The sequence below is a fragment of the Calliopsis andreniformis genome, chromosome 12, assembly GCF_051401765.1.
Source record: "Calliopsis andreniformis isolate RMS-2024a chromosome 12, iyCalAndr_principal, whole genome shotgun sequence".
NCBI lineage: Eukaryota > Metazoa > Arthropoda > Insecta > Hymenoptera > Andrenidae > Calliopsis > Calliopsis andreniformis.
In genome coordinates this window covers 13938868-13966837 of record NC_135073.1, presented here as the reverse complement: position 1 = coordinate 13966837, position 27970 = coordinate 13938868, and the positions used below count along the sequence as shown (strand labels likewise).

At 30.9% G+C, this 27970-nt stretch overlaps 10 protein-coding genes across 21 annotated transcripts; 4 read left to right on the top strand and 6 right to left on the bottom strand.

Moving 5' to 3' along the window:
* The first annotated feature begins 919 nt into the window (after positions 1-919).
* Positions 920-6803, top strand: Mute (gon-4 like protein muscle wasted). Its single transcript, XM_076388744.1, has 15 exons — positions 920-1034; positions 1144-1587; positions 1665-1964; positions 2054-2325; positions 2400-2575; positions 2665-2864; positions 2947-3264; positions 3322-3514; positions 3573-3698; positions 3784-4437; positions 4499-4655; positions 4723-5278; positions 5401-5629; positions 5731-6465; positions 6532-6803. Coding segments are annotated over exons 1-15 (4413 nt in total). The 5' UTR covers positions 920-1032; the 3' UTR covers positions 6583-6803.
* Positions 6804-7354: 551 nt separating this feature from the next.
* Positions 7355-9432, bottom strand: Phax (phosphorylated adaptor for RNA export). The gene is made up of 4 exons (XM_076388765.1): positions 9307-9432; positions 8448-9063; positions 8083-8358; positions 7355-8009 (listed from the first exon to the last, which is right to left on the bottom strand). Exons 1-4 carry the CDS (start codon positions 9355-9357, stop codon positions 7744-7746), a joined length of 1209 nt encoding a protein of 402 aa, XP_076244880.1. The 5' UTR covers positions 9358-9432; the 3' UTR covers positions 7355-7743.
* Positions 9433-9595: 163 nt separating this feature from the next.
* Positions 9596-10995, top strand: LOC143185762 (putative oligoribonuclease). Of its 3 annotated transcripts, none has more exons than XM_076389004.1 (5): positions 9596-9987; positions 10134-10201; positions 10286-10447; positions 10528-10748; positions 10822-10995. In XM_076389004.1, exons 1-5 carry the CDS (start codon positions 9918-9920, stop codon positions 10934-10936), a joined length of 636 nt encoding a protein of 211 aa, XP_076245119.1. In that variant the 5' UTR covers positions 9596-9917; the 3' UTR covers positions 10937-10995. The 3 variants fall into 3 exon arrangements, with proteins under 3 accessions (XP_076245119.1, XP_076245118.1, XP_076245120.1); XM_076389003.1 differs by having other exon boundaries at positions 9609-9987; positions 10819-10995; XM_076389005.1 differs by having other exon boundaries at positions 9614-10042; positions 10819-10995.
* A 335-nt stretch (positions 10996-11330) lies between these two features.
* Nd-b17 (NADH dehydrogenase (ubiquinone) B17 subunit) lies at positions 11331-12601 on the top strand. 3 transcript variants are annotated; one of them, XM_076389316.1, is made up of 4 exons: positions 11331-11429; positions 11889-12152; positions 12228-12329; positions 12409-12601. In XM_076389316.1, exons 2-4 carry the CDS (start codon positions 11904-11906, stop codon positions 12544-12546), a joined length of 489 nt encoding a protein of 162 aa, XP_076245431.1. In that variant the 5' UTR covers positions 11331-11429; positions 11889-11903; the 3' UTR covers positions 12547-12601. The 3 variants fall into 3 exon arrangements, with proteins under 3 accessions (XP_076245431.1, XP_076245432.1, XP_076245433.1); XM_076389317.1 differs by having other exon boundaries at positions 11420-11550; XM_076389318.1 differs by lacking the exon at positions 11331-11429 and adding an exon at positions 11686-11793.
* Positions 12602-12907: 306 nt separating this feature from the next.
* Positions 12908-14356, bottom strand: Rrp42 (exosome complex component Rrp42). 4 transcript variants are annotated; one of them, XM_076389312.1, is made up of 6 exons: positions 14223-14356; positions 13960-14156; positions 13676-13841; positions 13407-13601; positions 13136-13291; positions 12908-13065 (listed from the first exon to the last, which is right to left on the bottom strand). In XM_076389312.1, exons 1-6 carry the CDS (start codon positions 14277-14279, stop codon positions 12961-12963), a joined length of 876 nt encoding a protein of 291 aa, XP_076245427.1. In that variant the 5' UTR covers positions 14280-14356; the 3' UTR covers positions 12908-12960. The 4 variants fall into 4 exon arrangements, with proteins under 4 accessions (XP_076245427.1, XP_076245430.1, XP_076245428.1 ...); XM_076389315.1 differs by having other exon boundaries at positions 13207-13291; XM_076389313.1 differs by having other exon boundaries at positions 13136-13272; positions 13439-13601.
* Positions 14357-15023: 667 nt separating this feature from the next.
* On the bottom strand, positions 15024-18918 carry LOC143185433 (outer dynein arm-docking complex subunit 4). 3 transcript variants are annotated; one of them, XM_076388423.1, is made up of 3 exons: positions 18295-18918; positions 17980-18124; positions 15024-15403 (listed from the first exon to the last, which is right to left on the bottom strand). In XM_076388423.1, the coding sequence occupies exons 2-3, from the start codon at positions 18109-18111 to the stop codon at positions 15101-15103; spliced, it is 435 nt and encodes a 144-aa protein (XP_076244538.1). In that variant the 5' UTR covers positions 18112-18124; positions 18295-18918; the 3' UTR covers positions 15024-15100. The 3 variants fall into 3 exon arrangements, with proteins under 3 accessions (XP_076244538.1, XP_076244540.1, XP_076244537.1); XM_076388425.1 differs by having other exon boundaries at positions 18375-18918; XM_076388422.1 differs by lacking the exons at positions 17980-18124; positions 18295-18918 and adding an exon at positions 16020-16265.
* LOC143185438 (uncharacterized) lies at positions 16251-16933 on the bottom strand. The gene has a single exon (XM_076388434.1). The coding sequence runs from the start codon at positions 16593-16595 to the stop codon at positions 16251-16253; it is 345 nt and encodes a 114-aa protein (XP_076244549.1). The 5' UTR covers positions 16596-16933.
* A 137-nt stretch (positions 18919-19055) lies between the features above and the next one.
* On the bottom strand, positions 19056-20079 carry Nd-b17.2 (NADH dehydrogenase (ubiquinone) B17.2 subunit). The gene is made up of 3 exons (XM_076388433.1): positions 19926-20079; positions 19669-19751; positions 19056-19440 (listed from the first exon to the last, which is right to left on the bottom strand). The coding sequence occupies exons 1-3, from the start codon at positions 20018-20020 to the stop codon at positions 19199-19201; spliced, it is 420 nt and encodes a 139-aa protein (XP_076244548.1). The 5' UTR covers positions 20021-20079; the 3' UTR covers positions 19056-19198.
* Positions 20080-20779: 700 nt separating this feature from the next.
* LOC143186270 (uncharacterized) lies at positions 20780-21644 on the top strand. Its single transcript, XM_076389842.1, has 2 exons — positions 20780-21033; positions 21265-21644. Exons 1-2 carry the CDS (start codon positions 20780-20782, stop codon positions 21530-21532), a joined length of 522 nt encoding a protein of 173 aa, XP_076245957.1. The 3' UTR covers positions 21533-21644.
* A 130-nt stretch (positions 21645-21774) lies between these two features.
* On the bottom strand, positions 21775-27956 carry LOC143185434 (uncharacterized). Of its 3 annotated transcripts, XM_076388427.1 has the most exons (6): positions 27798-27839; positions 23569-23947; positions 23021-23079; positions 22673-22837; positions 22395-22522; positions 21775-22315 (listed from the first exon to the last, which is right to left on the bottom strand). In XM_076388427.1, the coding sequence occupies exons 3-6, from the start codon at positions 23053-23055 to the stop codon at positions 22149-22151; spliced, it is 495 nt and encodes a 164-aa protein (XP_076244542.1). In that variant the 5' UTR covers positions 23056-23079; positions 23569-23947; positions 27798-27839; the 3' UTR covers positions 21775-22148. The 3 variants fall into 3 exon arrangements, with proteins under 3 accessions (XP_076244542.1, XP_076244541.1, XP_076244543.1); XM_076388426.1 differs by lacking the exon at positions 23569-23947 and having other exon boundaries at positions 27798-27956; XM_076388428.1 differs by lacking the exon at positions 23569-23947 and having other exon boundaries at positions 23021-23101; positions 27798-27831.
* Positions 27957-27970: the final 14 nt, after the last annotated feature.

The following is a 27970-nucleotide window of genomic DNA, read 5'->3' as shown; positions in this document are numbered from 1 at the left end:
ATAACAAATGACTCGCAATATTAAAAGTAAGACCTAAAATTATGAATCATAAAATAAAAACTTGCAATATATATCTAAAATTTTTATTACAACTAAAATTTCTATCGTTAATGTTTTTTTTCAAATAATGTTCGATTCGTTATGTAAGAAACCATATAGAATATAGAAGAACATCATAAGTGTAATTAAATCAACTTGGATAATCAGTTGCAATGATTTATTATATCCACTTTGCATATATTAGATGTAGTTAACTTTGGTTAAGGATGGATATTTGTCTAGAATAAATAGAAATCCTGAATTTTTTGTATCGCATTTATGGATATTATTAAGTTAGTAAAATATAGAAGGATTTTAGTAAACTCCTGTTTTATGCTTTGTAAATTTGACTTTCATCTAAAAGTGCAGTTATTTTTAACTAATTTAACTTTGAAGGAATTCGTTCGATTAATAGAAGTTAGTGGAATTACTGATGCAGGCTAAGGTAGAAGGAGTCATGAATTTCGATATTTTGATCTAATTAATGTTCTTTAACAATCCATACGTCGCTAAGTTAATCTAAAATATTTTAAGTTTACATTTTTTATTGGGTTAAGTCATATTAAATGTTCACTATTTTGTATATTTATCATGTCGATGAAAATATTACGACTCGTGATAAAAGGTTCTAACGATTGAGGAAAATGTTAAAGCATAGATGCTCAACCCTTCGAATCGAACGCACAAATGCATAATGAATCAAATAATTAGAATTTTCGCTCGATCTTCACGAACGATTACACAATAACAATATAGTTTATTTTATAACCTGTCAATTGATGAATTAGGAACATAATTAATCAGTTTATGCTCGTGTTAAATTTGTTAGAGACGGATTTATGCAGTGCAGTTGAATACATTTTTGTTTCTCCAACAGATACAATGCTTGAAACTCTTTCTGGCCAAGTATGGTACACATGAAACCTAAAGAATGATAGTTCTACTAATATGCATGAATGAATTCCATGAAAAACGTTTTTGGAAAAAAGGATCATGTTAGTTTACATTCTGACAATTGTTTTAATATTTCTTTATTAAAAAATATGTTATATTTATAAAAATATAATGTATAAGATTAGGTATTAACTCTGAAATCATTTTTAGGGAAGAGTGCTCTGTACAAAATACTATTGATGAAGGAGTCAGTCCATCTCCCTCTTGTGTTTCCTTAAACGAATCCCCAAGAAAGTGTAATCTCTCATTTTCGTTTAATTTTGACTTCGATGATGTTAATAGCGATGATTCTTCAGATTCAGAAAATGCAGACCTGCAAATTGATGTTTCTGAAGTTGACAATAATGAACTCCCAAGTAGACATAAGAGAGACTCTGTCGAAGAAACTTCTTCAGTCATTAATGAAATGGAAGAAGAGATTGAAAGGCAGCTGGATGCTAAAGCAGCTAAAACAAACTTAACAGCCGTAAATGTAAAAAATATCATAAAACACGTTATTACTAATGAACATGTTATGGCAATGGTTAAAAATCGTCTTCAGGATGCTGAGGATGACATACCTTTTGAACCTAAATTAACAAGAGCAAAAGCCAAGTATAGTGCAACAAAATGTATTTATAGTGGTATAATTATACTAAATAACTTCTTTGAATGGAAACATTTTTATGCAGAGAGTTAGCTGCAGCCCAAGTTAACATACCATGGCCAATTACTCCATTGAAGAAAACTACATCAGAGGTACAGGCTTTAATCGAAGAAGAATTACCAGAGGACTCTTCAGATGAGGAATATAATCCAGAACAGGACAAGCAGAGTGATGATGAAAGAGAAGTGGAAGTAGAAAATTCTACCAACAGTGATGTAGACTCTCAGCCCCCAACACCAGTTAATCAGTGTGATTTATCTTCAGTTGAACAACTTAAATCTCCAGATATTCAATATGATCCAGAAGGGATTTTTAAAATTCCTGGGTAATCTAGATGTTCATGCATTTGTGCAATTTTCTTAACGTTTCTGTAAACTGTAATCATGATATTTTAACTAACTAAATATTTTTTAGTATTCCACATGTTCCAACAGAAGAGGAGAGTATAGGTCAAAGAACAAGATCAAAACTTTGTTTAAGTGAAACACCATTAGAACAAATTGAACAGGCATTTATACCACCTGATATAACAACTGACATGTATGATTGGGACTGTGAAGTTGACGAAGACTGGGATAATTTCTTAAAAGAATTCACTCAACCATTACCTCAAGAACTTGTGGTAGAAGATGACCCTGAAGCAGACCCTGAATATAACATTTTGGAGGATGAAGAAACAGATCTTTGTATGTGTACTTTTCATTATAAACTTCTTAGTCTGGAACAGATTAATAAAACAATTAAAATACGATATTTGCAGTGGATAAAGAAGAATTACGAGCTGATAAGGCTGTAAAAATTACTCGCAAGGAATTAAATAATTTAATTGCGGAGTTATTTGATTATACTGATACGTTTTCCGAACAAGAGCAGGAAAGTTCAAAGAAAAGAAAATCTCCTGAAAATTCAAGTCCATCTAATGAAAATAATCCCGTGGTAAGAAAAAAGTGTAATTTCCATATATTACTTACAGTCAGCAATATTTATATATTATTATAATTAACAATATAATCTTCTCATTTTAGAATGTTTCTGCAGTAGATTTGCTACCCGCATATAAAGAACCTGACCAACCTGACATAATAAATTCTAGTCAATTACAGTTATTGGCAATACAATTTCGCCAACACGTTCAGTTAATGGTGCAACATTTTGTCATGACTTATATGCAACCAGAATTACATAATTATGCGAAAACATGCAAAGAAAATTTAATTAGTGTAAAGTAAGTTTACAATTTTGTAATTTGTAATTTATCAATATGTAATACACGGTAATCATGACATTTTTTATATTATTTATATTAGGAATCTGAGCACTGGTCCTAATTCTGCATTTAATGTAGCAAATTTACCACACGCTTTAAAGTTAATGTCCGACTGGGAAGATAAATTTTTAGATAATAAATTTTGCGAAGACTTCAAAAAAACCATTGCAGATGAAGACACAGTAAAAAAGATATATTTGTCAAATAAGTGGAAATATGTCCCTAAGTTTCATCCAGAACTAAAAAAATTATTCATGGAAAGTAAAGCTTTGATGTATCCACAGCTTTTGCCTGAAGTACCTTTTAGGGGTGATTTGAGCAAATATGTACGTTCTCCATATCTAAAATCTGAAGAATGGTAAGTGTACATAATTTAAATATCCTAGTGTGTGTCATTAACAAGTTTCTGTTTCAGTTTAATTGCAATGGGTCTTGAACAGTTTGTTCCTTTTGTTGCATCAAAGCCAAGAAAATTTAAAAATAAAAAAATTCAGCTAATGGATGCAGTGCAATTGATCATTCAATACTTAATACCATGTAGAGAGCCTCAGGGATTACTTTATCACATTCAAAAGCGTCGATGTGCGAAAGATGGGAATCCAATAAAGGTATGCGCTGTACGCATTATTCAAATGGCAAAATTTAATTAAATAAATATTATTGCAGCATTACTTCGAAAAGAGTTTTGCTCCTAGAACAATACACTACATAACATTGGAATGTGATATTAAAGCACCGAAAGATCAACCAATAGAGTGTTTACCTTCAGAGTGGCAGACCTATTTTAACAATGTAAGTATTTAAAAATTAGTATGAATTATAACAATATAAAATTTGATAAACTCTATATAATTATTTGAAATATTTATCCATACAGGCAGAACAGAAAATTGACTTATTAAAACGAAAGCATATATTGAATTCGTATAATGATCTCATGAAAAAAGACTGTTTAAAAAGTGGGAATAATAAAAACTATCCAATTATTCCCCATAATCATTTGCGCAATCCTATTGTAAATGCATTACCAAAGATATTACCTGCGACAATGAATCAAAAGAACTCGAACAGAAACGTTTCCAAAAGTGGTTCATCTGTAAACGAAGCCACTAGTTTTAAAGACTTGACAAAAACGGCAAACGTTGAGGCAAATGTCCCATCACGTAATTTTGATATAGCTAATAAGGATCGTACATCAGCTCGTAATAATTATCTAAAAAGCATGACTATGCAAAAAGAAAAAGAAATGGGTGTAGAAAGGAATGAATTGCAAGAAGAAAATCAAGATGATAGATTTACAAGTTCAACTATGTCAAATTCTAAACTTTCAAAGAAATCTGAAGCGATTCAAGAATTACCGCAATTGCGGAGAACTACACCTAGATTAGCGAAAACAAGAAGTGCTCAGAATATGAAGCTGATGGCTCAGGTCTTGGGACCAAAAGGATTATCGTCCAGTTGCAATACTTTAAAATCTAGAGAAAAAAACGAATCTGAGAAAAATGTAGAGAAAATGTCTTTGCCAAAAATTGTAAGTAAAATTATTGTGTACTGTGTAATAAACTTAGACTTAGATGTTTGTTTTATTACAGGATAATGAAGATGAAATAGCAGAATTGATGTTAGCTAGCACGACCATAAAAAAAGACTCTATCAGTAGAAAGAAAGCTAAAGAAGCTAGAGAAATAGAAAATATTAAAAGACTTTTAGAATCAGAAAATCCGCTGAACGAAGAGGAAAGAGGATCAAGTACGTCACCCTTAATAAAGCTACTGAATGTCAATGGATTATTAATTAACTTGTATCGTTTTATTAGAATTTGCAGCATCATATCTTCAGAAGTTGCATTTGACATTAGAATCCAGCAACCCAGAAACATTTCGATCTGTGATAAAATTATATTTAGATTATTATGAAAAGCTAGACAGTATTAATCAAATCGAAAATGAATCATCTTTCTCCAATACGTCCAGTCCATCACGAAGTGACAAAGCAACAGAGGAAACTGTAAAGGATAAAGACACAATAGCTATTAATTTATATCGAGACATGTGTGAAAAATTACACGAATATCCAGAGCTCTGTACAGATTTCATATTGTTCCTAAAACCATATCAAGCTGCAATGATAGACAAATCGATGGAATACATAATGCTCCAAAAAATGAGCGAGTTCATCAATGTAGCTCAAATCTATTTCGCCAAACAACCCTCCCGGATTGCAAAAATGATGCAAGCCATTACACAACTTTCAGCTGATCCTCAAACGACACTAGAACAAGTTCATACGACTATGAACCCTATACTTAAAGGCCATCCCTTAATCATGGACTTATTTTTGCAAATATTACCCACTGCAAAACCACCAGAAAGGTAGTGGTTCTAACAACGTTATTAAATGAATTAAATCCTGAATGAAATCTAAAAGTTCTATTCCTTGTAAAATAGAACATCGGTAAAGTAGACTTGTTTTAAAACGTTTTATTAATTCGTAGCTTATTTGCATCGCATATGTTTGAGAACTTAACATGTCCAGTGGGACCTCACGACAAAAACAAAGTTTATAGCGAAGATGCTCCGGAATTGTATGAAAATATTGACTTACCTGTGTTAGCATCTCAAGAAGATCCCTACGGTGGAGAAAATTGCAGGTGCAATTGCCATAATGGAGAGGATTCTACTTGTAAAAATAATTCAGAACACTGTGTGTCTTGTGGTACAAGGGTATGTATTTCTTGAATTAAGGAAAATACATTTTTACTAAATTAAAAAACTTCTATCCATATTCTTTTTAATAAACTCAATTAAAAAATTCTTCTGTACAGTTTCTCAATGGAAAAATTTACCTTCAAACGTCTGAAGGTCTAAGACCAGCTAAAATAATTTTCCCTGGAGCTGATGAGGAGAAGTTAGAAAACATTGCTCGCGTATCTTTGAAAACAACTGATAAGTTTGTCCCATCTATTCCGTCTAGACGAAGGAGAAAATCTTCAAAAAACGAATGTAATACCGATGAGCAGTATCAAAAATCTTGTATCTCAAAAACTTCGCCGATCAAGGAGAATACTGAAGATGGAGGAAAAGTAGTGGTGAAGTCTAAAAGAAATACTAGGTCTCCCTCAAAAGCTGCAGATCAGAAGAAAACTTTAAAACGAGCAGGAAGTCCAGATCAGGTGGATTTGAATACCAAAAAGATGCGTATGACACAACACAAAAGTAAAAGAGAAAGAAGAACCGACAAACAAGAGACGAGATTAGAATGGACAGATACTATCGACGATGTAAAATCAAACGAATCGTGTACAGACCCAAAAAGTTCTGTTCTAAAGGAAACAATAGAGAAAGCTGCGTCAGATGTGGAAGAAATTATCGATGATAATAGGCATAAAGCCAACTCATCTGACGAAACAAAAAGTATTGATAAATCGGATACTGATACAATATCTAAACCATGGACACGTCAGGAAGACATGATTCTTTTGCAAGCTATTAAAAAAGAATATTCTGAAAGTTCATTTGCTATGGTCAGTGAAACATTGGGAGATCGTACAATTGATCAAGTAAGTTTTATACTATTTTTTACCTATTTTTGTCAAGGACATATCTAATTAATGTTTTTTTTATAGGTGAGAGAAAGATGCGAAACGTTACTATCATTGTTACAAAAAATGATGTAATTTTATGTTTTTCATACAAAAGATGTAATCATACTGCATCTACCATACCAAGAATTGGTAGATGCCTTTTTCCGTGAAGTGGAATAAGAATGGTATGAAATTATGTTTCAAGTACTTAGAATTTTACTCATTGAGGTTTTTCTAATGTATCAAAAGTTTTTTTATTTTGCACCAATAATGAACAAAAACTTATAATCAAATTGCGTGGTAATTCTTGCATACAAATTATAATGTAGATAATTTCTAGTACATATTTATTTAACTATCAATCAAGATTTATTTTTCTTTTTATACTTTATCAAAATGTTATTTAGTATGTACATGTTATTAGATAATTTGTTGTCTATAACTTTTTTATTAATATTAAGAAATATTGAATAAAAACAAAAGTTTTTGTAGGAATAAGTTTTGTACTCATTTCTGTGAATATATAGATTGATAAAGAGTACATAATACATACAAGTTACTAATTGTGAAGATTTTATGATTAATGAGATTCATGAACAAAAAATCAGCTTAATCGTTAACATAAAAAATTAAAATACTTCTTTCTATAAAATATCATTCTGAATTAATGTTCTCAATATTACTTATTAGACAAAACAGTCAAAGGTGTAACATGGTACACGAGTACACGAGAGAATTCATTCATTATACAAAGTACAAATAGTCTAATATTTATTTTCATAGTGACTTTTATGTACATAAACAATCTTCAACAATGAAAATTTCATAAAAATTACGTAATGCATGTCTTCCGCCGTAAATTTTATGAAATTTTATACTTGTTACGTCTCTTACATTTTTTACAATTATCATAGTAATAAATATAAACATGTTAAATGAAACATAAGAAAGAAGTACACAAACATTCTTGTTTTCCAAAACTTGGGAAAATGACAAAGTATGTTACCATAATATATACAATCGATAAATTATTTTATCACGATATGAAACATCGTTGCAGTAAATTTGGACTGATCGTTGCTCAATCGTGTCCAATACTTTTAACCGTATATATTGTAAGCAAACGTACAAACTGTAGATTGTATTCACATAGTGTGTGTATATATATATATATATGGATATTCTTGCAAAGATTAGAACTTTTTGTACAAATTATCTGCGCAATACATATTACAAAAACATAATAAAAATATTTTAAAGTACTTCCATACTATCTATGTCTATTCCAATGTCAAGAAAGTCTTCTCCATAATCCTGAACATGCCTTTGTACAGGTGGATGTTCTGAATGATCCGGATCATCTGTTACAGGGCTAGGTGGAGGATTGGTCACTGTGCAATCAGAATCCACAGGCATTCTATCCATACCTTCTCCACGTCTCAATCTTGCTTCCTCTGCTATTTCTCTTGTAGAAAGTTCTGCCTTTGTCAATAAAGCAGGCAGATCTTTCTCTGAGCCATCTACGAAAATTAGAAACGTTTTTCTTACATTTTAATCTAAATCTATTTTATTTAAAGGGAATATAACACATACTTTCCAAACATTTAATCAATTCCTGTGCTTTCTGTCTTCTTGCAGAAGCATCAGCTTTTTTTTGTTCAGCAATTTCTTTCTTGTCATAGTAAAAAATCTCTCTTATTTTTTCTTGAGGAATATGCTCATCGTTTTTTACTAACCATAAATATATACCCCCTGGAGTCCTTCTTCGTGATCCATTCATTATTAACATGCCACCTCCTTCTTCAATTTTCTTTGTTTTGTGAAAGAAATCGATAGCTTTTTGTTTACCAATTATATCTACAATTCTCCCTAAAAAATACAGAAATTATTCAAATAATTTTATAAATACAAAAGTACACCTTTTTATAAATTGAACTTGTGTTTTTTATATTTCTTACTTATGAGAACATCCTTCTTTTCACAGAGTTTTGATGTTATATCAGTAGCCACATCTGCCTCAGTTGATTCGGCTGTTGCACTTAAATCTGCTATGTTCCGTGCAGCACCCTTAGGGTTATCTACATCCATTGAATTACGTTTCTTTCCTAATCTTAATTTGACATTACTTCTGTCTGAATTTGTTCTTTTGTTCGTGAACCTTCTTTCACTCTCTTTCTCATCCTCTGAGCTATTATTGTTATGATTTTCTGTGTTCCATCTACTATTCAAAGAGTAATGATGCGGAATGTTGTAACTTTCAACACTACGTTCCTGAAATCGTGTCTTTGTTACCCCACATGATACTAAATCTTCTGTTAAAGAATCCTCTTGTAATTGAGTACACCATATTTTATATTTATCATTTTTGTCTTTCCAATCCTTGGGCATATTTTTAGTTCGTTTCAATTTTAACTTTGGTCTTTTACTTTTAACACCTCCAGAATCTGAGTCAGAGTCACTTTCATAGTCCACAGAATCATCGGATTCATCACTGTAGCCCAATTTTACAGGTTCCTGTTTGTCTAAAGCTGCATGAGGTCTTTTCAGAACATTGTACGTTTCGATATCACTTGCCTAAATAGAGAAACATTGAAATTATTCACAAATATGTATTAGTGTTAAATAAATAAATTTTCAGAATATTTCAAATACTCTTAACATAACGATCACGTAACACAAAAGAAACGTCGTAGTTATGTTACTATCGTTCAAATTAATGCAATTTTAATTTAAATGTGAATTTTATCGATATATTATATCCTTTTGATTGCAATAGGTTAGACTCCTGTCAAATAATAAGATTATCACATATCTGACCTCGTCATCGATAACTTCACCTTCCTCAAGTTCTAAAGGTTCTGCTTCCATATTCTCGTTACTTAAAAATTATAGCTTCTTCGACAATTAATTAATAATTCTGATCAGGGTTACTGAATAACTTTGAACAAGTTCTTCCCTTCCCTTCTACCAGCTTCTACCCACTTCTATCTTAATGTTAATTTTTCTCTATACTTCGTCATTGTTGCCAACGAACCACTGCCACTAGTAGGAATCCATAGTATTTTTCTGTCCAATTGCCTCCACGAGTCAATCTGATTCTTTTTCTCCTACATGAGAAATGTTTAAAAATCATTTACAATTGTAATATCCATGTAACTTTACTTTTAATTTCTTTTACTTGATTTCGCTTATTTCCTTTATTTGAGAAAATGATAAAAATCACAAGGAGACAAATTACAAAAATATAATATAGCATAGTAGTTTACAAAAGCCAATAGGAGCAATGTATTTCAGTGCTTTACAGTTACGAATCAACTTCCATGGAATTGCTCATCAAATCACAAATATTCGTATTGAATAACATGTGTTCGTGAAATATAAACAATTGTTAGATTTTTAAAAAATAAACCAATTTTTACTGAACAAAAATGCTTTGCGTACGTGGTGTTAGATGGGCAAAAAATTGTTTCCACTTGATTGTAAATAATTCTCGACGGGGTAACTTGAACTAAGTTTTTATTTTTGAAAGGATAATTTATTTCAAAATCTAAATGTAAAGTATTTGTAACATTGTATAAATATTACATGTTAATTTTCTTGAAAGCATTATGTATATTTAAATGTTATAAAAAATTCTTCAACAGCTTGTTCCTTTACACAAGATGTGGAGAAAAAAGACTGTAGTGATTACATTGTTTGGTTGGATATGGAGGTATAATATTATTGATAAAAATTTGATTTGTTTATGTACTTAAATTTACATTCTTTAATATTATTTCTCTATTATATGTTTCAGATGACTGGGCTAAATATAAATACGTCGCACATTTTAGAAGTGGCATGTGTAATCACAGATAACAATTTAAGCATTGTGAGTGAGGAACTTGATTTAGTTATACATCAACCAGATGAAATATTAGAAAATATGGAAAAGTGGTCTATGCAAAACCATAAAAGAGTATATAAATATTGCAGATTTTATTAAATGCAGCTGCATATAAATATGTACATCATCAGAAGCATTATTCTTTCTTTTAGACTGGATTAACTGATGCATCGCGTCAAAGTATATTTACAATACAAGATGCTGAACAAATTCTACTGAAATATTTACAGAATTATGTAAAAGAAGGAACATGCCCACTTGCAGGAAGTTCAGTTTATGTGGATCGTATGTTTTTACAAAAATATATGCAAACAGTTGATAATTATTTGCATTACAGAATTATTGATACATCTACTATACAGGAATTAGTTAAGTAAGTGTTGCACCTGCAAAGATTTTTTGAATATTTAATTATATAATCAATTATTATCTCTATTTTTCAGAAGATGGAAGTTGGATATTCCAAAAATATCAAAGTGCCATGATCACAGAGCATTGTCAGATATAAAGGAAAGCATAAGACAATTAGAACATTATAGAGTACATTTGTTTAATCTGTAAATAACATTTGAATAAATATTATTTGTATATAGCAATAAAAAACATTATTTTTAATAATAATAAAATTTATTGTTAAAAAAACAATTTCACCCTTAAATTGATTAAGATATCATTTTTTTGTTATAAATCAAGATAAAACTTTATTTTATTCTATCTACTTTTTTCAAATTAAGACTTACTTGGTACTTTGTTCTCTAAAAAAATTAATTTGTTATTAAATATTTGATTTGAAAAAATAGTAAAATAAGTGTGAATAAGATTTAAAATAATTTTTCATATAAATCTAATATGTTTCAATTATCTTCTCTAATATTATAAAGAAAATATATATGTACTAAAAAGATATAAAAATATTACATTTGTAATTCGTAATTACCATAAAGTACGATTTCCACCGATCACCACCTATTATACGAACGTTCGATAGAAGGGGTAGTTCGCTCGTCGCTCATGTCGTCTGTGATGTAATATTGTGGATTAATACTGACAAAAGGTTCGCTTCTGTTAAATAATAATACATATACACATAATATTGCATATAACATTTCACATAATTACGAATATACTATTGTTAACAGATTGTCATTTTAGTTTATTCAAATTTTCATATTGTGGTACGTATAAAAGTATATGTGTATATATGTCGCGTATTAACAACAGCAAGTATTGTAATTTTTATGAAGATTCATAACTCTATATATTAATAATTATGCGTATATGCATACGTATATACAAATAAAATAGATTATCCGGATCATATGAAATACACATATATCTTTTTACCAGACATTTGATAGGTTATTAATAACGGGTTATTGAGAAAGTGCTAATGCCAATGAACAATTATTATTCCAATTGTTCGTTATATTATTAATCCTTTGTAAACAGAGCTATTTAATTTCAAATGATTTTGAGCGGTTGTATTTTTCATAATTTGTAATTTTAATGTCAGGTAAAAACAGTCACAATGGGAGGGCCTCACCAGGGTACGTCAAGGGTAATGAATATTGCTGGCCGTATGGCCCATGAAAGAGAACGTTTGATTGGTATGTCAAATGAAGAACGTGCATGGAGAGCAAAATTTGTGGACAGCCAGATTCTTGACCCAAGTGAGCCAGTAGTACCAAAGAATTATTACAAAGAACGTTATAATCCAATAAGAAGATTTTATAGATTTCCATTGGACCAATTGGAACGCATGCTTGTACCTCGTCTGGTAAATTTATTATGATTAATGAGAAGCATCAGAGAGAATATATTTCTGTAAACAATTAATATCTTATGTTTGTAGGGTGTAGGACCAGCATATGTCATACGTGGTTTCATAGGAAAATCTATATTGAGTATTCTAGGAATATATGGTGCATGGTATTATTTTAAATATAATACAGGGGTATGTTAGTTAAATTAAAATATGGAAATATTATAATGTCAAATATTTAGTGTAGCATTATTATTCTTTCTTTTAATAGACATGGATGCGTAAATCTGGCTGGAGAGTAACGCAAACACATAATACTATTTTACCATGGGATAAAGACTTTGAAAACTTTAAACGTAAAAAAGCTAATGAATATGCTACACTACGCTTTGAAAAGTCCCCGATATAAATCCTGATAATTGTATACACATATAGTATTTAAATACATTAAAATCTAACATAAATTGTGAGTATAATTGCAACATTAGTGTCATGTAGTGTACATAATAGTTAAATTACAAATTATCCATCATGATAAGAAATAAATGTTCTTTATTACAGAATCTAGACATACTATAACTTTATATACATATACCTATGCACATATATAAAGTATTGATTAAAGAAATCAATTTTTTTTTAATTTTACTGAATTGTATTATTTGATTATTGCTTACTATATTTTTTCTCTTCGAAATTTTTCTTAAATGTTGATGTTGGAAAGACAAATGTGAAACAGTCAGATATATATTAATAATAGATGACGCATAATTGATAAAAAAGTAGGTATATTTGAAAATAAAATTTTGTTATGTTACATAATTCATCTAAGGAATCCAAATATTTGCCTCTGTCGACCAAGCTCATTTTCTTGTTTCAGAGCATTCATAAGACTTTCATTTAACCGTAATCCTATGTCTTGACCCGCCTAAAAATATAATTTTGTTATGAATATACGTTAATTCTTACCGCAAAATACTATGTAATGAAATTATTACTTTTAACATTTTATTCAAAGTAATAGGTTGTACGCTGCCATAATTCAGTTTAACCACCGACGAAATTTTACCATTTGGTAACACCGACATAACTAAACTGCTTGCACTGCATACTTCCTCCTCTGATGTTGGATCCACTACATAATTATCACCAATCTATAATAAAACGCGTTTAAATTTCCAAAAATAAATGAAAGTACGCATATAAAAAGTAATTTTTAACTTTCTTGAAGATTTAAACAGATAGAATCTCTATTGTAACTAAACATACTTTGCATAATGTTACAATGACTGGATAATTACTTGTATCCAACAGAATACAGTCATAAGCATCATCTGACAACTGAATATCTGGTTCTCCACCATCAAGTGTTGCAGTTTTAATCTTTGGAATTTCTGTACTGTATAGTGCAGCTTTAACTGCAGCTCCTACTGCATCAAACAGGTTGCCACCACATTGAAGAATCTATATTGTCAATATTCTGTTCTAGAAGTATTTTCTTCAAAGTATTTAGATTAATATACTCATTGTCAACTTACCAAAACATCAACATAGATTTTCCAACATTTTTTATAAGGTAAAATGCATAGTGTACTTAAATCAAAAGCATCACGTGTTTGATAAGCTGTTGCAAGAGTATTACTTATTTCAGTTGCTAAATCATCACCACCTTTACCTTCAAATTCTGGAGTTGCATTGGCAGAACTACAAATGAGAGATAAAAAAATATAATATTGACATAAATTTTCATTATCTAGCAATTATGTAATTAAAAAAGAAAAGAATTAGAGCCAACTAATGACAAAATAATGATATTGCATACCAATCAACAAAAAATTCTAATTTTCCTTCATTTGGTTTATCAAGATGAGGCGTATCAAGTTCTACTTTAATACCAACAAGCGTATCAGTACTTCCTATCCGTAATCTTGCAGATCCATGAGTCTGTGGCATTAATTTTGTTTCAATTTCTATAGCGCGATATTCGTATCGTCTTCTACCATCATTTCTAAAATCTGCCTATTTGCGAAAATAAATTAATTTTTAAAAAATGAGAGTTTCATATTTGTATACAAAGTAGCTTACATCAACTCCATGAAGAATAAAAGTCTTTTCACCGGAACTTAAACTAATTTCTGCCATAGCGAAACTTTTTCACTTTCACGCAAAAATATGCTTTTTTTAGTAGAACTCAAAGATCAAATAAAATTAGCAGTTCGATCATTTCTTAGCGGTTAATAAATGTAGAACGACGTGTAACGAGGTTAATATAACCTCAAAAATATAATATTCAAGTATTTCTGACTGAATAATAGTGTTTAGAAAATGTAATAACAACTACGTGAATTTTGAAATTACTTAAACCTCCTCGTAATTTTTATTAACTCTATTAATAAATGTCAATTTGATTTTATTTAAATTAAACAATTTCAACAATACTCGTTCAAAACGTGAACTACGTGACCAAAGATAATATAAAACAGAATATTCACAATATCAACTATAATTATAACTATTGTTGTTTAAATAAATTCAAATTTTTTGAGTCATGATTTTTCTATATGTATATATTTATTGAATAATTTATGAGTTTTTTCGGTAAAAACAAATTGTTTTAGTAATAAAATCAAGTATGTTATACTGTTGGTAACATTTGTTTATTTTCTAATATTTTCCTCCAAAAATACTACACCCATTTTTATTTTTAGAATGTGTATTACTTTAATACTCTTACTCTAATTATTACTATGTACAATGTCTTACTGTTTTATATAAATTTTTGATTACTACTGATAAGCATTAAATATTAAGATTTATTGATTCCAAAACATGCCAAACTTAAAATTCTTTCTATGTTTCGAAGAGGTAATTGAATAGCAAATAATACTTGTTTTAAATATATTATTAGACTTAACATTACACATTACGTATTAGACTTAAAAGTATTTTAATGGTTTAACGATTCAATCTTTATGCAACATATTTTGTATTGCATCTTTCGCCTTTTGGACACCCAGACGAAATTGCCCGCATTCCGGACGGATCTTCATCCCACGATAATAGTACACAAGGCTCATCTCAAAGTCTCCAAGATGATACAACGCTTCCGCTTTGCAATACATCGCTTTTGCCATACTGGCGTTCTTCATTTTTTGTTGTAACGCGTTTTCAGCATCTTGCAACGCTTTCTGTGGCTCCCCTAATAACAGGTGACACTTGCTCCGCGCTATTAATGCATTTTTGTCATTCGGTTCGAGATCCAGTGCCTGTGTAAACATAAATCTTGTAGGATTCTAAAACACAGTTTAAATCACCTGAAAGGATCGATAAAGCATCTTCTATATGTTTCATGTTACCACACGCTATGCATGGGCACAAGAACGATATTTTAAGCGTGTATGCTGTGCATTGTGTATGTGAGGCATAGCTCTGTGCGTTCTGTGTAGTTGTAAGCATGTTTATATCACGTACAAGTGAGGCTAAAGGATATGAAAAATGTAAGTGACAATCTGACAATTGATAATATATAATTAGTAAAGTTAGATGAAAGCTATTAATATTCCCAGTATATAGGATAGAGAATTTAAATGAGAGTACCTAACTAATTTCTGTTATTTATAGTTTTAGGAAGAAAATCCTCGGGACAAAATTACTGTATTTAAAAAGGATTCTATTAATGAGTTTGAAATCTAAAAAAGTAATCTTAAGAAAAAATTCTGTCGTCTATTACATGTGCTTTTTCAAATAGTGTGTAGCTTGGTTCTAAGAGGATTTTTTCATAAAATCATAAATATCGAAGATATTTAGTTCCCCTTTAAATATTCCACCCTAAAATCAGACATAGGGTAATACGTAAAAACACCGAGAATAAAAGACATAAACCTTATTAATACAATTCATAGCGACTTTAATATCACCAATGCGCATCTCGCGTAATCCTAAAGCGAGCATGGCGCTCGGCTCAGTGTCTTCCGGCAATTGTAAATTTCGATCCTGTTTCTGTTTCATTTTTAACGACTGCTTGATGTCTCTAGTACCCATATTTACAGCGGCAGCTCGATCTTTGTCGGTGTAGACTTCTTCCTGGCGACGAGCGCCATTGTCCTGTCGGCGTCATTTCTTTTTCTTTTGAATGTTCATCTCCGACTCGACAGACAATTTGTCATTGGGCTTTTCCTTCTGCTGCTTCTTATTGTTCTTCTTCTTCCTCCTCTCAGTATTGGTGCGACTTTCTCTGTCAACGTCCTCGGCGGTCTCTGTGGCGAGGCAGGTGTCCAAGGAGGAACTTTTATTCACTGGTTCTTCGAACTGTTTCGAACCGGAAGTACCCTCCACTGGAGCTCTCACGTAGCTTTGCAGGAGATCGTGATGGTGTAACGTGGGATTTAGAATGCCTTTGATCTTAGAATCAATGGCATCAGAAGTGTCCGTGGATTCGCGTAAAATTACTTCGCTCATTGTTGAGCTTTTTATTTTTCTAATATTGTTAATTAGTTTGTTTATCGTTTGGATTTATTTTGATACTTTTTTGTTAGTTCTATCTAAGCTCTTTCTATGTGGATTGTACTTCACTGTTTTTATTTTTGAGTATATATGAAATATTTTAGATTTTTGAGCAAGATATTATAGTAAAAGAATCACTAATATTTCGCCTGTATTGCCACACGATAAGACACCGCGAATCACTTGCTGTGCTTCATTCACAAGACTGTTTTAGAATAGCAAGTTACATCCGTATATCTTGCGTGTGGAACAGACGTGTTGTTGCCGACACCTTTGCCAAAGGGGTTGTTACCTTAGAAACAGTCAACAATGCAGACAAATTCGGCACACGAGATTATTTGATCGCATGTGTGCGAAGGTATTCTGGATTTATTTGAATTTTTTAAGTCTACTCACTATTGCTGATATCTCTTATGTATTATCAAGAACTTGAAATTCTTTGGATTATAAAGCATATGTTGACCTGGTATGATTTACACAGTCAATAAGAATAATTATAATGTTAGAGCAATTATTCGAATTTTTTTTTTACAAATAATAATCATTAAAAATTTTTTTAATAGAAGTTTGAGGTCTTAGAATATTAGAGGTCTTAGAAAATTTGAATTGCTTAAATTTTCAAACATATTTTACAATATTAATCTTTTTGAGAGCAAAAAAGGGAAGAAAATGGTTTAATGCTTTCTTTATACTTTCCTTTTTCTTTTATAAGTACTTTATGGAAGTATTATTAAATTATTTTATGCATTTTGTTTTCCATGGAATTCTGTTTTTCATTTGAAAGGAAACAGCCGCTTATTTTTGCATAATATCGAACTATTTTAAGAGATAGTACACATTGGAAGAAGTTTAATGAGTGAAGTTCTGAAGTTTTGAATGGGCATGATAGAAACAAAGATCAGTTTATAGATATAACTACTTCCACAGCGGTGAACGAAAGTGTAACATGCAATATCGTGATCACGACAATTTCTACTAACTGTTACTATCGTTTAGTCAAACTTTACTTGCGTGTTTTACAGAAATTAGCAAATTAATTCCTAACCAAACGAACATAATTTGTAATTCGGAAAAAAATTAGGACGAGCAAAATTTGTCTATCAAAAATGAATTGAGAGGAACATACTCAAATAGTTATTTAATTTTTTGAACTTAAAAATATTATACATTAATTATTTATTTCTAAGCTATATATTTTTCTAAATACGATAAATGCTGCAATACTAAATTACCTATATTGACATATTCAATGAGATTTAAGTGAAAGTGTGAAATAAGATTGCTTTCTAATCTTATGGAAATTCCAAAAAGCTAACGAAGAAAGTTTATAAAAACTTACTTGATTAAACAGATACATAGCTTTGTAATAATTCTCATTTTTCACGTGCGCTATTGCCTCATTTACCAATAGTCTCTTTTGCGAGGATGCAAAGTATTTGATTTGAGATTTAGTCTTACGACGATTTACCATATTGATAAAAAGCCTACAATATATTTTATTTAATGAGGGATAGATTAAAAAAATTTTAAATCGCGAAATCGAAATGGAATCAGATAAAATTTACAAACAGAAAATTATTATTCACAAATAAAACAATAGGTAATTAAATGATCACAGTAGTAACATATACGAAAGTGGCAAAAAAACACTTACTATTAGTAGAATGGGAGACTATGCGAATTACGTTCACATCACTTTCAATAATTCCTTATCCATAGCTTGATATCACTCACCTATTATATTTCTAGTTTTTGTGTTAAACGGAAACTATTACTGTATTAGAATATTTTCTTCTTTTTCACATAATATATTCTTATATTCCGCCGTCTCGACGTTTATGGGGGGGAATCACCGCACAATCGGATGCCATAACTTTCTCGTGGTATCTTTAATTCGTAACTTACGACCAGAAGTTTTCTGTCCATACATTTTGTACTGTCTCCCTACCACTGGTAATCAGGGCTAATCAATATGAAAGCAGTAACAAGGGACAAAGATAACGACATTCTTTCACGATTTCTTTCTCCCTCCGGTAACCCTAATGGGAATGCCAATAAACTATTATGGTTATAGCCATTTAAGACGATATAGCGAACTTTACGATATACATTAAAGTCTATGAAACTCGAGTTCCTATAACTGGTTTATACGTATTCTATAAAAAAATATTGTGTTATATTTCCATTCAAAATGCATAAATTTAAAGTTTATACAACATAATTTAATAGTGTGAAAATTTTAATTCTACTTTACAGAAAAGTTTTGGTAAAATAGATATCTGTTGATGGAATACAAATAGCAGATAATGTTCTAAGTTTGATTAAAAGAAAGAAGAATTATGCACAAATGGTATTAATCTTATTGGCAGTATATATAATATACAAATAGTAAAATTAAATAAATAATTATAACTATTCTGTTTGTCTACTATGTATACATTTGTATATTCTTCACACAAATAACTATTTTATTTACATTTAATTACAAGGTATATTTATCACTGTTGTAGTTAGTCTAGACAGTTCTATTACTTAATCACAAATGCAACAGATGTGCATTACTGTGGTGGCTTCCAAGGCTCAATTTTTGGCTTTGTAGTAGTGTAAGGCATGTAAGCCTGATCAGTACCAGACAGGTTTGGTTTATGTTCTGCAATCCATTTATATTTCGGTCTTGTTGGGTCTTTGTGAGGGGGCAGGTCTGTCTTATAATGTAACCATCCAAACCATTCTGGTGGGACTTGAGAACCATCGTATTCGTAATTTACTTCTTCTGCGTATATCACCCATCTGTTACTAGCTGTTATAAAATATAATATTCTTTGTGAATGAACTAGTAACATATCAATACAGTAGTACTTGTAAAAAGTTTTCTAAAAAGGTCATTGAATTACATATTCTCAACAAAACAGCAAACTATCACAAATAATGGCTCAATATTGTTAATTAAAAGAAAAAGTAGCTGCTATGCTACTAATTTTAAGTTTAACTATAAGTTACAATTGCATATTTTAAATGTCTAACTTACCATAGAAATATGAATTATTTTCATAGTACTTGTTTCCAAATTTATCTTCGCCTACTAAGGTACCGCTCTTTAAAACATCAACTCTGAAACAATCAGAATATGAACAAATAATGCAATGACAGAAATGATTATTTTTGTGATTCGAAAAATATTAATTACGACCTATTATTAGGTTACTTAGGTAATAACAATTGAACACGTGTATGAGACTTGTAAACATAAATTTTACTTAGATAAATATGTAGTATTATATTAACCTTTGTAGAGTACGCAAAGAGTTTAAAATACCGCCGTTGTCTTTTACTATTTCCCAAAATCTAGCGAGTTTATCTAACCCCAGTAACTTCGCCATGTTTGTTTCTGAAAGTATTAAGGATCGGAGATATAAATGAACGACTTCAACTATGCAAATTTTAGACTCTTCTTATTGACATTTTATTTAGAATTGTATATATTATTGTGCCTAATTTATTTTTAATAAGAGATATATATGTACATTTGATATAATTTTAAAATTTCGCAACCTTTGTGTTGCAAAGGTAGCTTTATGCAGTAGCATTAGAAATATTTTACTACTTTATTATATTATTATTTATTATTTTCACATTTTTTTAGAAATTCTATAAGGGAAAACAGAAAATTTAGGTACATTTTGCATTGAATTGTAACGCTGTATTCTACGTCATATCATTGGAAACGAACCTTAAATCGATATATTCGTACGCGCGGGAATATTCAACTTATTTCAAATTTCTTGAACTTACTTCAAGGTGTAGAGAAAGAAAATCGAATTACGCGAGAAAATAAATTTTCATCTGTATAAAAATAACTTATCAAAATGATCTGCTTTACCAGAAAAAAGAATTCTTTTAACTTTGTACAATAATTCTGTTCAGAGAATTTTTCTAGAATTCTGAAAATACTTTATGCTTTTGAATCTGCTAAATTCACGCGTAAAATAAAAATTTGATAATACTTATCCAGTCATGTGCTGTTTTTGAATACTTTCGAAATTAAAATAATGATCAGTGACATCATTGTGATAATACGAAACAGTTATACATATTAAATGGCAAAATTGTGAAGTAGTCAGACTCAGAATACTTGCACTATGCAAGCAACTACGATTCAAAAGTCACGCGTGAGAAATAACCAAGACAATGAGAAAAATGACGCAGAAAATAATGAAAATGATATGCAAATCAATGAAAATGACAATAAAAATGCAGAAATTGCAAATGTGAAAAAGAAGGAGACGATTAGGCGGAGAAAGTCAGTAGAAGTTGTACAGAAAATATTCATTACCACCATTGACCCTTTCGACGTACCTTTAAAATGGTGGGAAACGGAGCATTTAAAATACGCGTAAGTTCTAAGGTTTCCAGAGATTCTTTCGTAAAAAAGATAAAATAAAAATATAAAACTCATCAATATGTAACAATCTGAGACTTCATTCTTAAAACACAAGTAATTGATAAAGTTTGGAGACGCGATAAAAAGTTCCTTGTCGAAATTCTATTATAATCCCTTCTGAATGACAATAAGGTGTAATTTTAACAATTTTCTCAAGTATTTAATCGTTCCTGGGTTTCACAGAATAAATTATCCACCAGTAAGATCGCGGTTAGAGAAAGTGATGGGATGTCACATTGTGCGTCTAACAGATCGCAAATACATGTCACTGCTTGCACGTAATTTTGAAATGGATCACCAAGAGTTGCAAAGGATTCGTATCGAGGAAAGAAAGTTGGCACCACCTTCGATAATAACTCGATTAATGGAAATATCGTATAAAGCGCTCACTGAAAGAATACGACTTAAAAAGCAACAGAAGTTGAAACCTTCTGAGCAAAAAGTATTTTAAAATTGAAGGGTGATCGAACTTAAAATTGAATCGAGATAATAGTGATGGTCAATGTCCTACCTTTGTTACAAAAAGTGGGCTTATAATTAGGACTTATAACATAGCATTTCCTGCTTTTTAGAACTGTTTAAAAAGGCACTGTTTTCTTTCTTTAGAACTATTACATCATAATACAATAATTATTATTTTTAATATTAATCACACTACTTCTTACACCTTAGACTACAAATGAACAAGTAATGTAAACATTCTAAACATTCTTAGTATTGTTACATGTATAATAGCATTATTTAACATCCATAATTATAAAAGGAACAATATATTTGTACACTACTAAGAAACTAGGAATCTGTCGTCAATTATTTCTGACTCGTGATGTTCCTCATATTGCGAGGTATTGCAAAATTCTTTGCAAGTCAAATTACAAAGTCTACTCTAAACAAATCTTAATTCAACAAACTGGCGGTGTACGTGCTCGATCTTACTTTTAAAAAGCTTCATTTTTGTCATTTCTCTTGCACTCTCGACGTACTTAAAGCAACAAATCAATTGTTACTGTTGCTAACATTCCTAACATGGGGCGATCTTACGACACATCGTCCTCTAAATTCTCATTTCATGAATGCAAGTCGTTCTTGGAATCAAACTTGTGAAAAAGTGCTGACCATAAGCTGGATTTTGATTTTTTGAGCCCAGGTTCAATAATGATTTTCTGATTAATCGGAACTTCGACAAGTATAGCTTCGTCCTCGCTGTGAGCCTTTATTTCTGGTAAATCGGATTCTGCAAAGTTATTAAAAAACTTTCTTCAGTATAAAATAATAATTCAGTATAAAAGTAAGAGGCAGTTCACCGAACTTACCCAAAATTTCGTGTTCCCATGGTGAAGCTTCAAAGAAGGCCCCTTTTATTTTTGAAGGAATTCTAATTTTCGGTTCGGGGATATATTTATATTCGTGATCGCTCCATCCAAGCAACGACAGATGTTCGCTGAGCATTATTTTCTCGTTATTAAACAATCGATAAAAAAGTTGTAGAAAATGAAGAATTCGTGGGCAGAGGTAAGTTAAATTGAGTAATTTAAGACTATTGGATTTTCTGCGATAATTGTTGAAATTGGTTTATAGTAGTACTACATACTGGTGAAGATCTTCTAATTCGTGTTTTTTAGGCGCTTTTACTGGTGGTTCGTATATTACGTGTGGATAATAATGGACATGATAATGCTGTACGTGATGAGGCCATTTCTTTGCTTCTTTCTTTTCCTTTAACGACTGCCACAAGTTCATTAGAATCTTTTTAGGGCTGAAATATAATGTTTCGTTTAAGTTGTGAGATTTCTTCGCGCCAAAAATTTAATTTAAATTTGAATTTGAATTTTTAATTTAAATTCAAAAATGTTGGATTTTAATTCTGTTAGCAGGTGTTATCAGACATTACTAAAAAAATTTCGAATTATCAAATGAGAATTATTTCTATATTACTCACAATTCAAAAAAAAATCCTTCAGAGGATGTAATCATCAGTGCCGTCGAGAGTAAGATAATCTAAAAAAAAAATTCGATATACCTGAATTTATAATTTCAAAAACCCCACTTCAAATTCCTAATATCAATTAATTTCCCCATTTTCAAACTTAAAAGAATTAGGTATCAATTTAAAATTCATTTTCATAGAAAAAAAAGTACACTTTCAAAGTCACAATCGAATCAAAACAATTTTCTTGGAAACAGTTTAGAAGACAATTTTACGGCAACTTCGCAGATTGTTTTATCATAAATAACAATTTATAAAATCACACACTGTATGTTCACAGAATCGAAGAAAGAAAAAAGGGACGATTAATTAAAATCTCTATGAATATATTAAGCCTGAGGGTGAACACGCTTGTGAATCTGTTTCACGATTTACTTGCAACAGTAATTCCGTCCTCATGATAGCGATTTAGCTCACAGACTCCGATGGATTGTCTGCAGTACGTGATTCGCGTAACTAACTGTGAATTCCTATGATACGGTATCCCCTTTATACCTTACCCGCTTACTCTCGTTTCTTGCAAGCCCCGAGGACCCTGATTTTGTTTTATTCCATTGCGATTCACGTTAGATTACTCTATATTGCTCGGGGAACTCGGCACGTGCTGGTGTCGGACTGGTCGCTACCACTTTCGAACTTAAGTCTTCGCTACACTGTTTTCTTATCAAATATTTTGCCTGAATTTGTATTATATCTCAGCAAGAGTTCCTAATAGTCCACAGGGAGTTACTAAATTTTCCATTTCATGATTTCTCTGACTATAACTGATAAAAGGATCGTTTTCAGTAGTGCATTCCGCTTGTTGATTAGTAATTTACTTCCAGCTTGCTGTTATCGTTGATTTTAGTTTCTTGTTATTTTTCCTGAAACTTGAAATACCTGTACTGGGTTTTCTAGCTTCAGTGTTAAAAAAGGATGTGTTCAGATATAGTTTCGAAATTATGTAAAAACAGCGAATTTTGGACTTGTACTGTTCTTCAACTCACTGATTCGATAGATAATAGAATAATAGAAAAATAGAAAATTGTGTTTAAAGTAGAAGTCGTTCGTTTAAAAATAGCAAATTTTCCAAGAATAGGAAATTAGAAATAGATTTAGATTTAGATTTCTAAAGCTTGTGGAAATTCGATCATGTTTTATTGTATTTCTGCTCATCAACTCGCTTTTCAAAGTGTTCTAAACTTACGTACAGTAATTCTTTTTCTTTTTAACCGAAAGTAAAACATGATATTGATTCAACTTGTCGTAGTTGAATATTTTTAATCTGGAGAGTGATAATAATAAATGAAGACGATGGAGCATCGATGCCACGTATAAATATGAATCCTGCTAGTTCACTTTCGCTTCAACTCCGTTTGATCTCGCGGATAAATGAAGAAAAGGACGAAAATGGAACATGCAATGCTTAAAGGGGAAACTGTCCGCGTTTCTTGGGCTCCATCGATGACTAGAAGAGATAAGTAACTGACATTATTTCCATTATAATTATACGTTGTAGCCATAACTCTATCAATCTATAGATATTCTTTGTAGTCTCCTCTATAATTATATTAGAATATTACAAAGTAATAATTGCGAGAAAAGAAGCAGTCTTTGCCAATTAATCAAATAGCATTCGCTACCTAATCAGCACATTCGACATTAATTCTTACTATGATATTTATGTGAAACTCGTGTTATCTTCCTGTATGTGCACAGGAAATAGTTTCGATACGTTATACAAGCTTCCTAAATAAATACTGTCTATTAAAAAAAAGACTGATGCAAAAATCAATTTATTATTCAAAATAAAACAGTATCCAATATTTAAGTGTTCTTACTAATATTTGCTTATCGATATATCAGATATCTTCGAAATGTAGAATAAATACTGAGATTTGTTAGTCATTAGTTTCTACATTTACAGCAGCAATAAATTTAAAACAACCCATAAGTAAAAGACCTGATTCCTCTCATTAGCGAAATACCTCATAAATTGTCACAAGAGAAAGACATCAAATTATATCATTTCTTATCGTGTTATCGAAGCAGTCAATCAGTTTCACATCGATGTCCATGGCATGAAGAGATCGATAGAAGAAAGTGGTTCGATAATTACGATCCTTACCGGAGGCAGGTATCACGGTTTATTCGTTGTAAGTAATAGTTACCGATCAGCAATCGAGTTTTTCAAAACACAGTTTCCATTTTCATATGCCCTCCAGTAACTGTGAAAATTGCACTACCTGTAGGTAGACCAGCTACTCTGCTATGTGTTCAGAAGATAAACAAGGGTTCTATTTATCGAAACACTATACATTTGGGTGCACTTTAACTCTATACATATTCGATTCACCAGTAGTTATTGTTGAATTTTTAACAGTAGGTGAAAGTCCTTAGTTTATTTGTTTACAAAGTTGCTAGCGTTTTCTCGATGGTTTCCTGAGAGTAGGTAATTCCTTTAACGAAAGGCTGATCACACAACCAAGTGATAAGTATTCTATGGTGGTGATAAAAATAATTCAAAAATTGAAATTATTTTACGCTAGATTTTATTAAAAAAGAGAGTTCGAATTTTTTAACGAAGAACTAAGATGATTTTGTTTCGTTTCTGATAAAGAGATCATAGATCATTAAAAATCAAAGTCATTTACAGAAATGTGGCCTCTTGGGTGACACGACTGAAGTAAGTTTGGAAAGACGATATGTAAATAAAATAAAACATACAAAGTAAATGAAGCTAAATAAGGAAAAGTTGTTGAGAACAGAAATTACGGTCTCATATAATATTTATTTAATAGCATGACCAGTTATGTGTTAAAATACTAAAAGCCCATGTAGTTGTGTATGTATGAAAATGAAATGTATACTTCATTACTTATAAAGTTACACACAGCGTGTGAATTTCTCCACTATATTGATTACTATCGTTTATTTAAGAGAAAACATGACTTGCCCCTTATACACATACAGTTTCCATTAAAATGATTTTCGAAAGTACCTCTTTTGCATTTGCAGCTCATTTTCGTTCCCATTTATTTTATAAATTTTATTCTATAACTGCATATGAATCTAAATTTAGAACAGCTTGAAAATCAACGTTTTTTTAATTTCAAGCAGAGAGGTTTCGTAATGAGTAAAACATTTAAATTTAAATCTTCGTTCTAGAAAAAAAAACAAAAACATTCACACATCTTTTATTGCTTTTCATGTCGCGCACGTGTCGCTGCATTATCAATGAGTGAAATCGACTGTAAACTCAAGAAAGATGTGGACAATCAGGTTGAGTGACGCGTACTATCGTTTTTACGAGTTAATAAATAAATTAGGATAACTGGATGATTATTATTTGATAACAAAACTTTCAATCTAGTTATTTTTCAGACTCTACAGATTCCTAATTTCCCTTTACTTTCACAGATTATGTCTCTAGTTATTCTAAAAAAATCTAATAATCTTTAGGTTTTAAATATTCTGGCCCATTTATGCTCGCCTGATTGGCAACGTGAATTGCATTGATCACGAAATACTCTGTAATTAAAATCGACGCTTTAATGAATAATACGTATCGAATATTTACACTCATGCTCGTTTTACAATTATTACAAACTACCGATTTCACAAAATTAATCGACATAATTACACGAGGAAACGCAAAAGTCTATTCAAAATTGAAACCTCGGCGATGCTATCTTTTCTTCCAAGCACGTAAACTTTCTTCTTGATCTGTCAGAGAAAGCTTCAAGATGTAAAAAGAATAGTGCTCTTAGCAATTAACACGGTATTGCTACACCGGTTCCACATTTAACTTCTATAAATAGTAAAAAAATATTAATATTAATGCACACTTTGTTACCAAAAAATTTGGTAAAAACCACAATTACTGTCACTTTAAAGATTAATTCACTCTAACATTGCTAGAAAGTCACAGAATGCATCTAATATGCAAAATTATTCAGAATACAAGAAGTCAAGTGGGTACAAGTCTCAGCATTTGAAAAGTAAAATGAATCTTTAAATTTGTACTTTGACTTCGTTTCTTCATAAATTCATAAATTCATTGAACGTGAAAATAAAAGAAACTTCGGCTTCCGAGGAAAGCTAGGCTTATCGAAAGGGTACCGAGAGGAAATAGCCGCTGGCTCGATTCGCGAGACACACGGAAGAAAAATAAAATACAAGAGAGTGAGAAAAAATCATGCAAATCCTGGCATCTCTCGCGATCAAGTGTCTAGCCGCTCCGCTCACCTTTCTCTTTACTGGTGCAAAATAAATACTCACACTGAATAATAAATAAAACGGAGTTCAATGTCAAACATTCATTTTTTTATTCATCGTTTCCTTCGATAAGAAAATAGAAAGCGCGAGGATCAAGTATTACTGTGTGATTGAATACATCGAGAGTTCATTGACATTAATCTACAATATTTTCCACATAACGATTTAAACCATTTTCCTCTTCCTCTTTATGAAATTGTATTTTTTAAAATCTTACTGACCAATAATGAGTCAACAGAGCAATACAGAATAAAATTGCAGACCTTTTTACTTACCCTAAAATATCATTAATATTCCTCTTTGAATTCTTACAATTAAAAAATAATAACCTTTATTCAAAGCCAATGTGTAATTTACGATAAAGGTAAAAATAAAGAATGCATCATGTGCAGTACACGAAACTTAAATTCCACAAAAGCATTTAAGAGTTAAGGATCCTTACAGAACTACCAAAAAAAATGACCAAACTCACGATTTCCTCGCGATCAGTCCATCTTAAAACCCTCTGTGTCGCTTCAGTAAACTCCTTTCCCACATTTTCAATCCTCTTCCTCCGAACGATCCCAAATCTCGTCGTCACCGCAGGAACCGGAAATAGCCGCGAGAGGCGAAGAACAACCGCTGCTGGCATTCAAACTCGTTAAT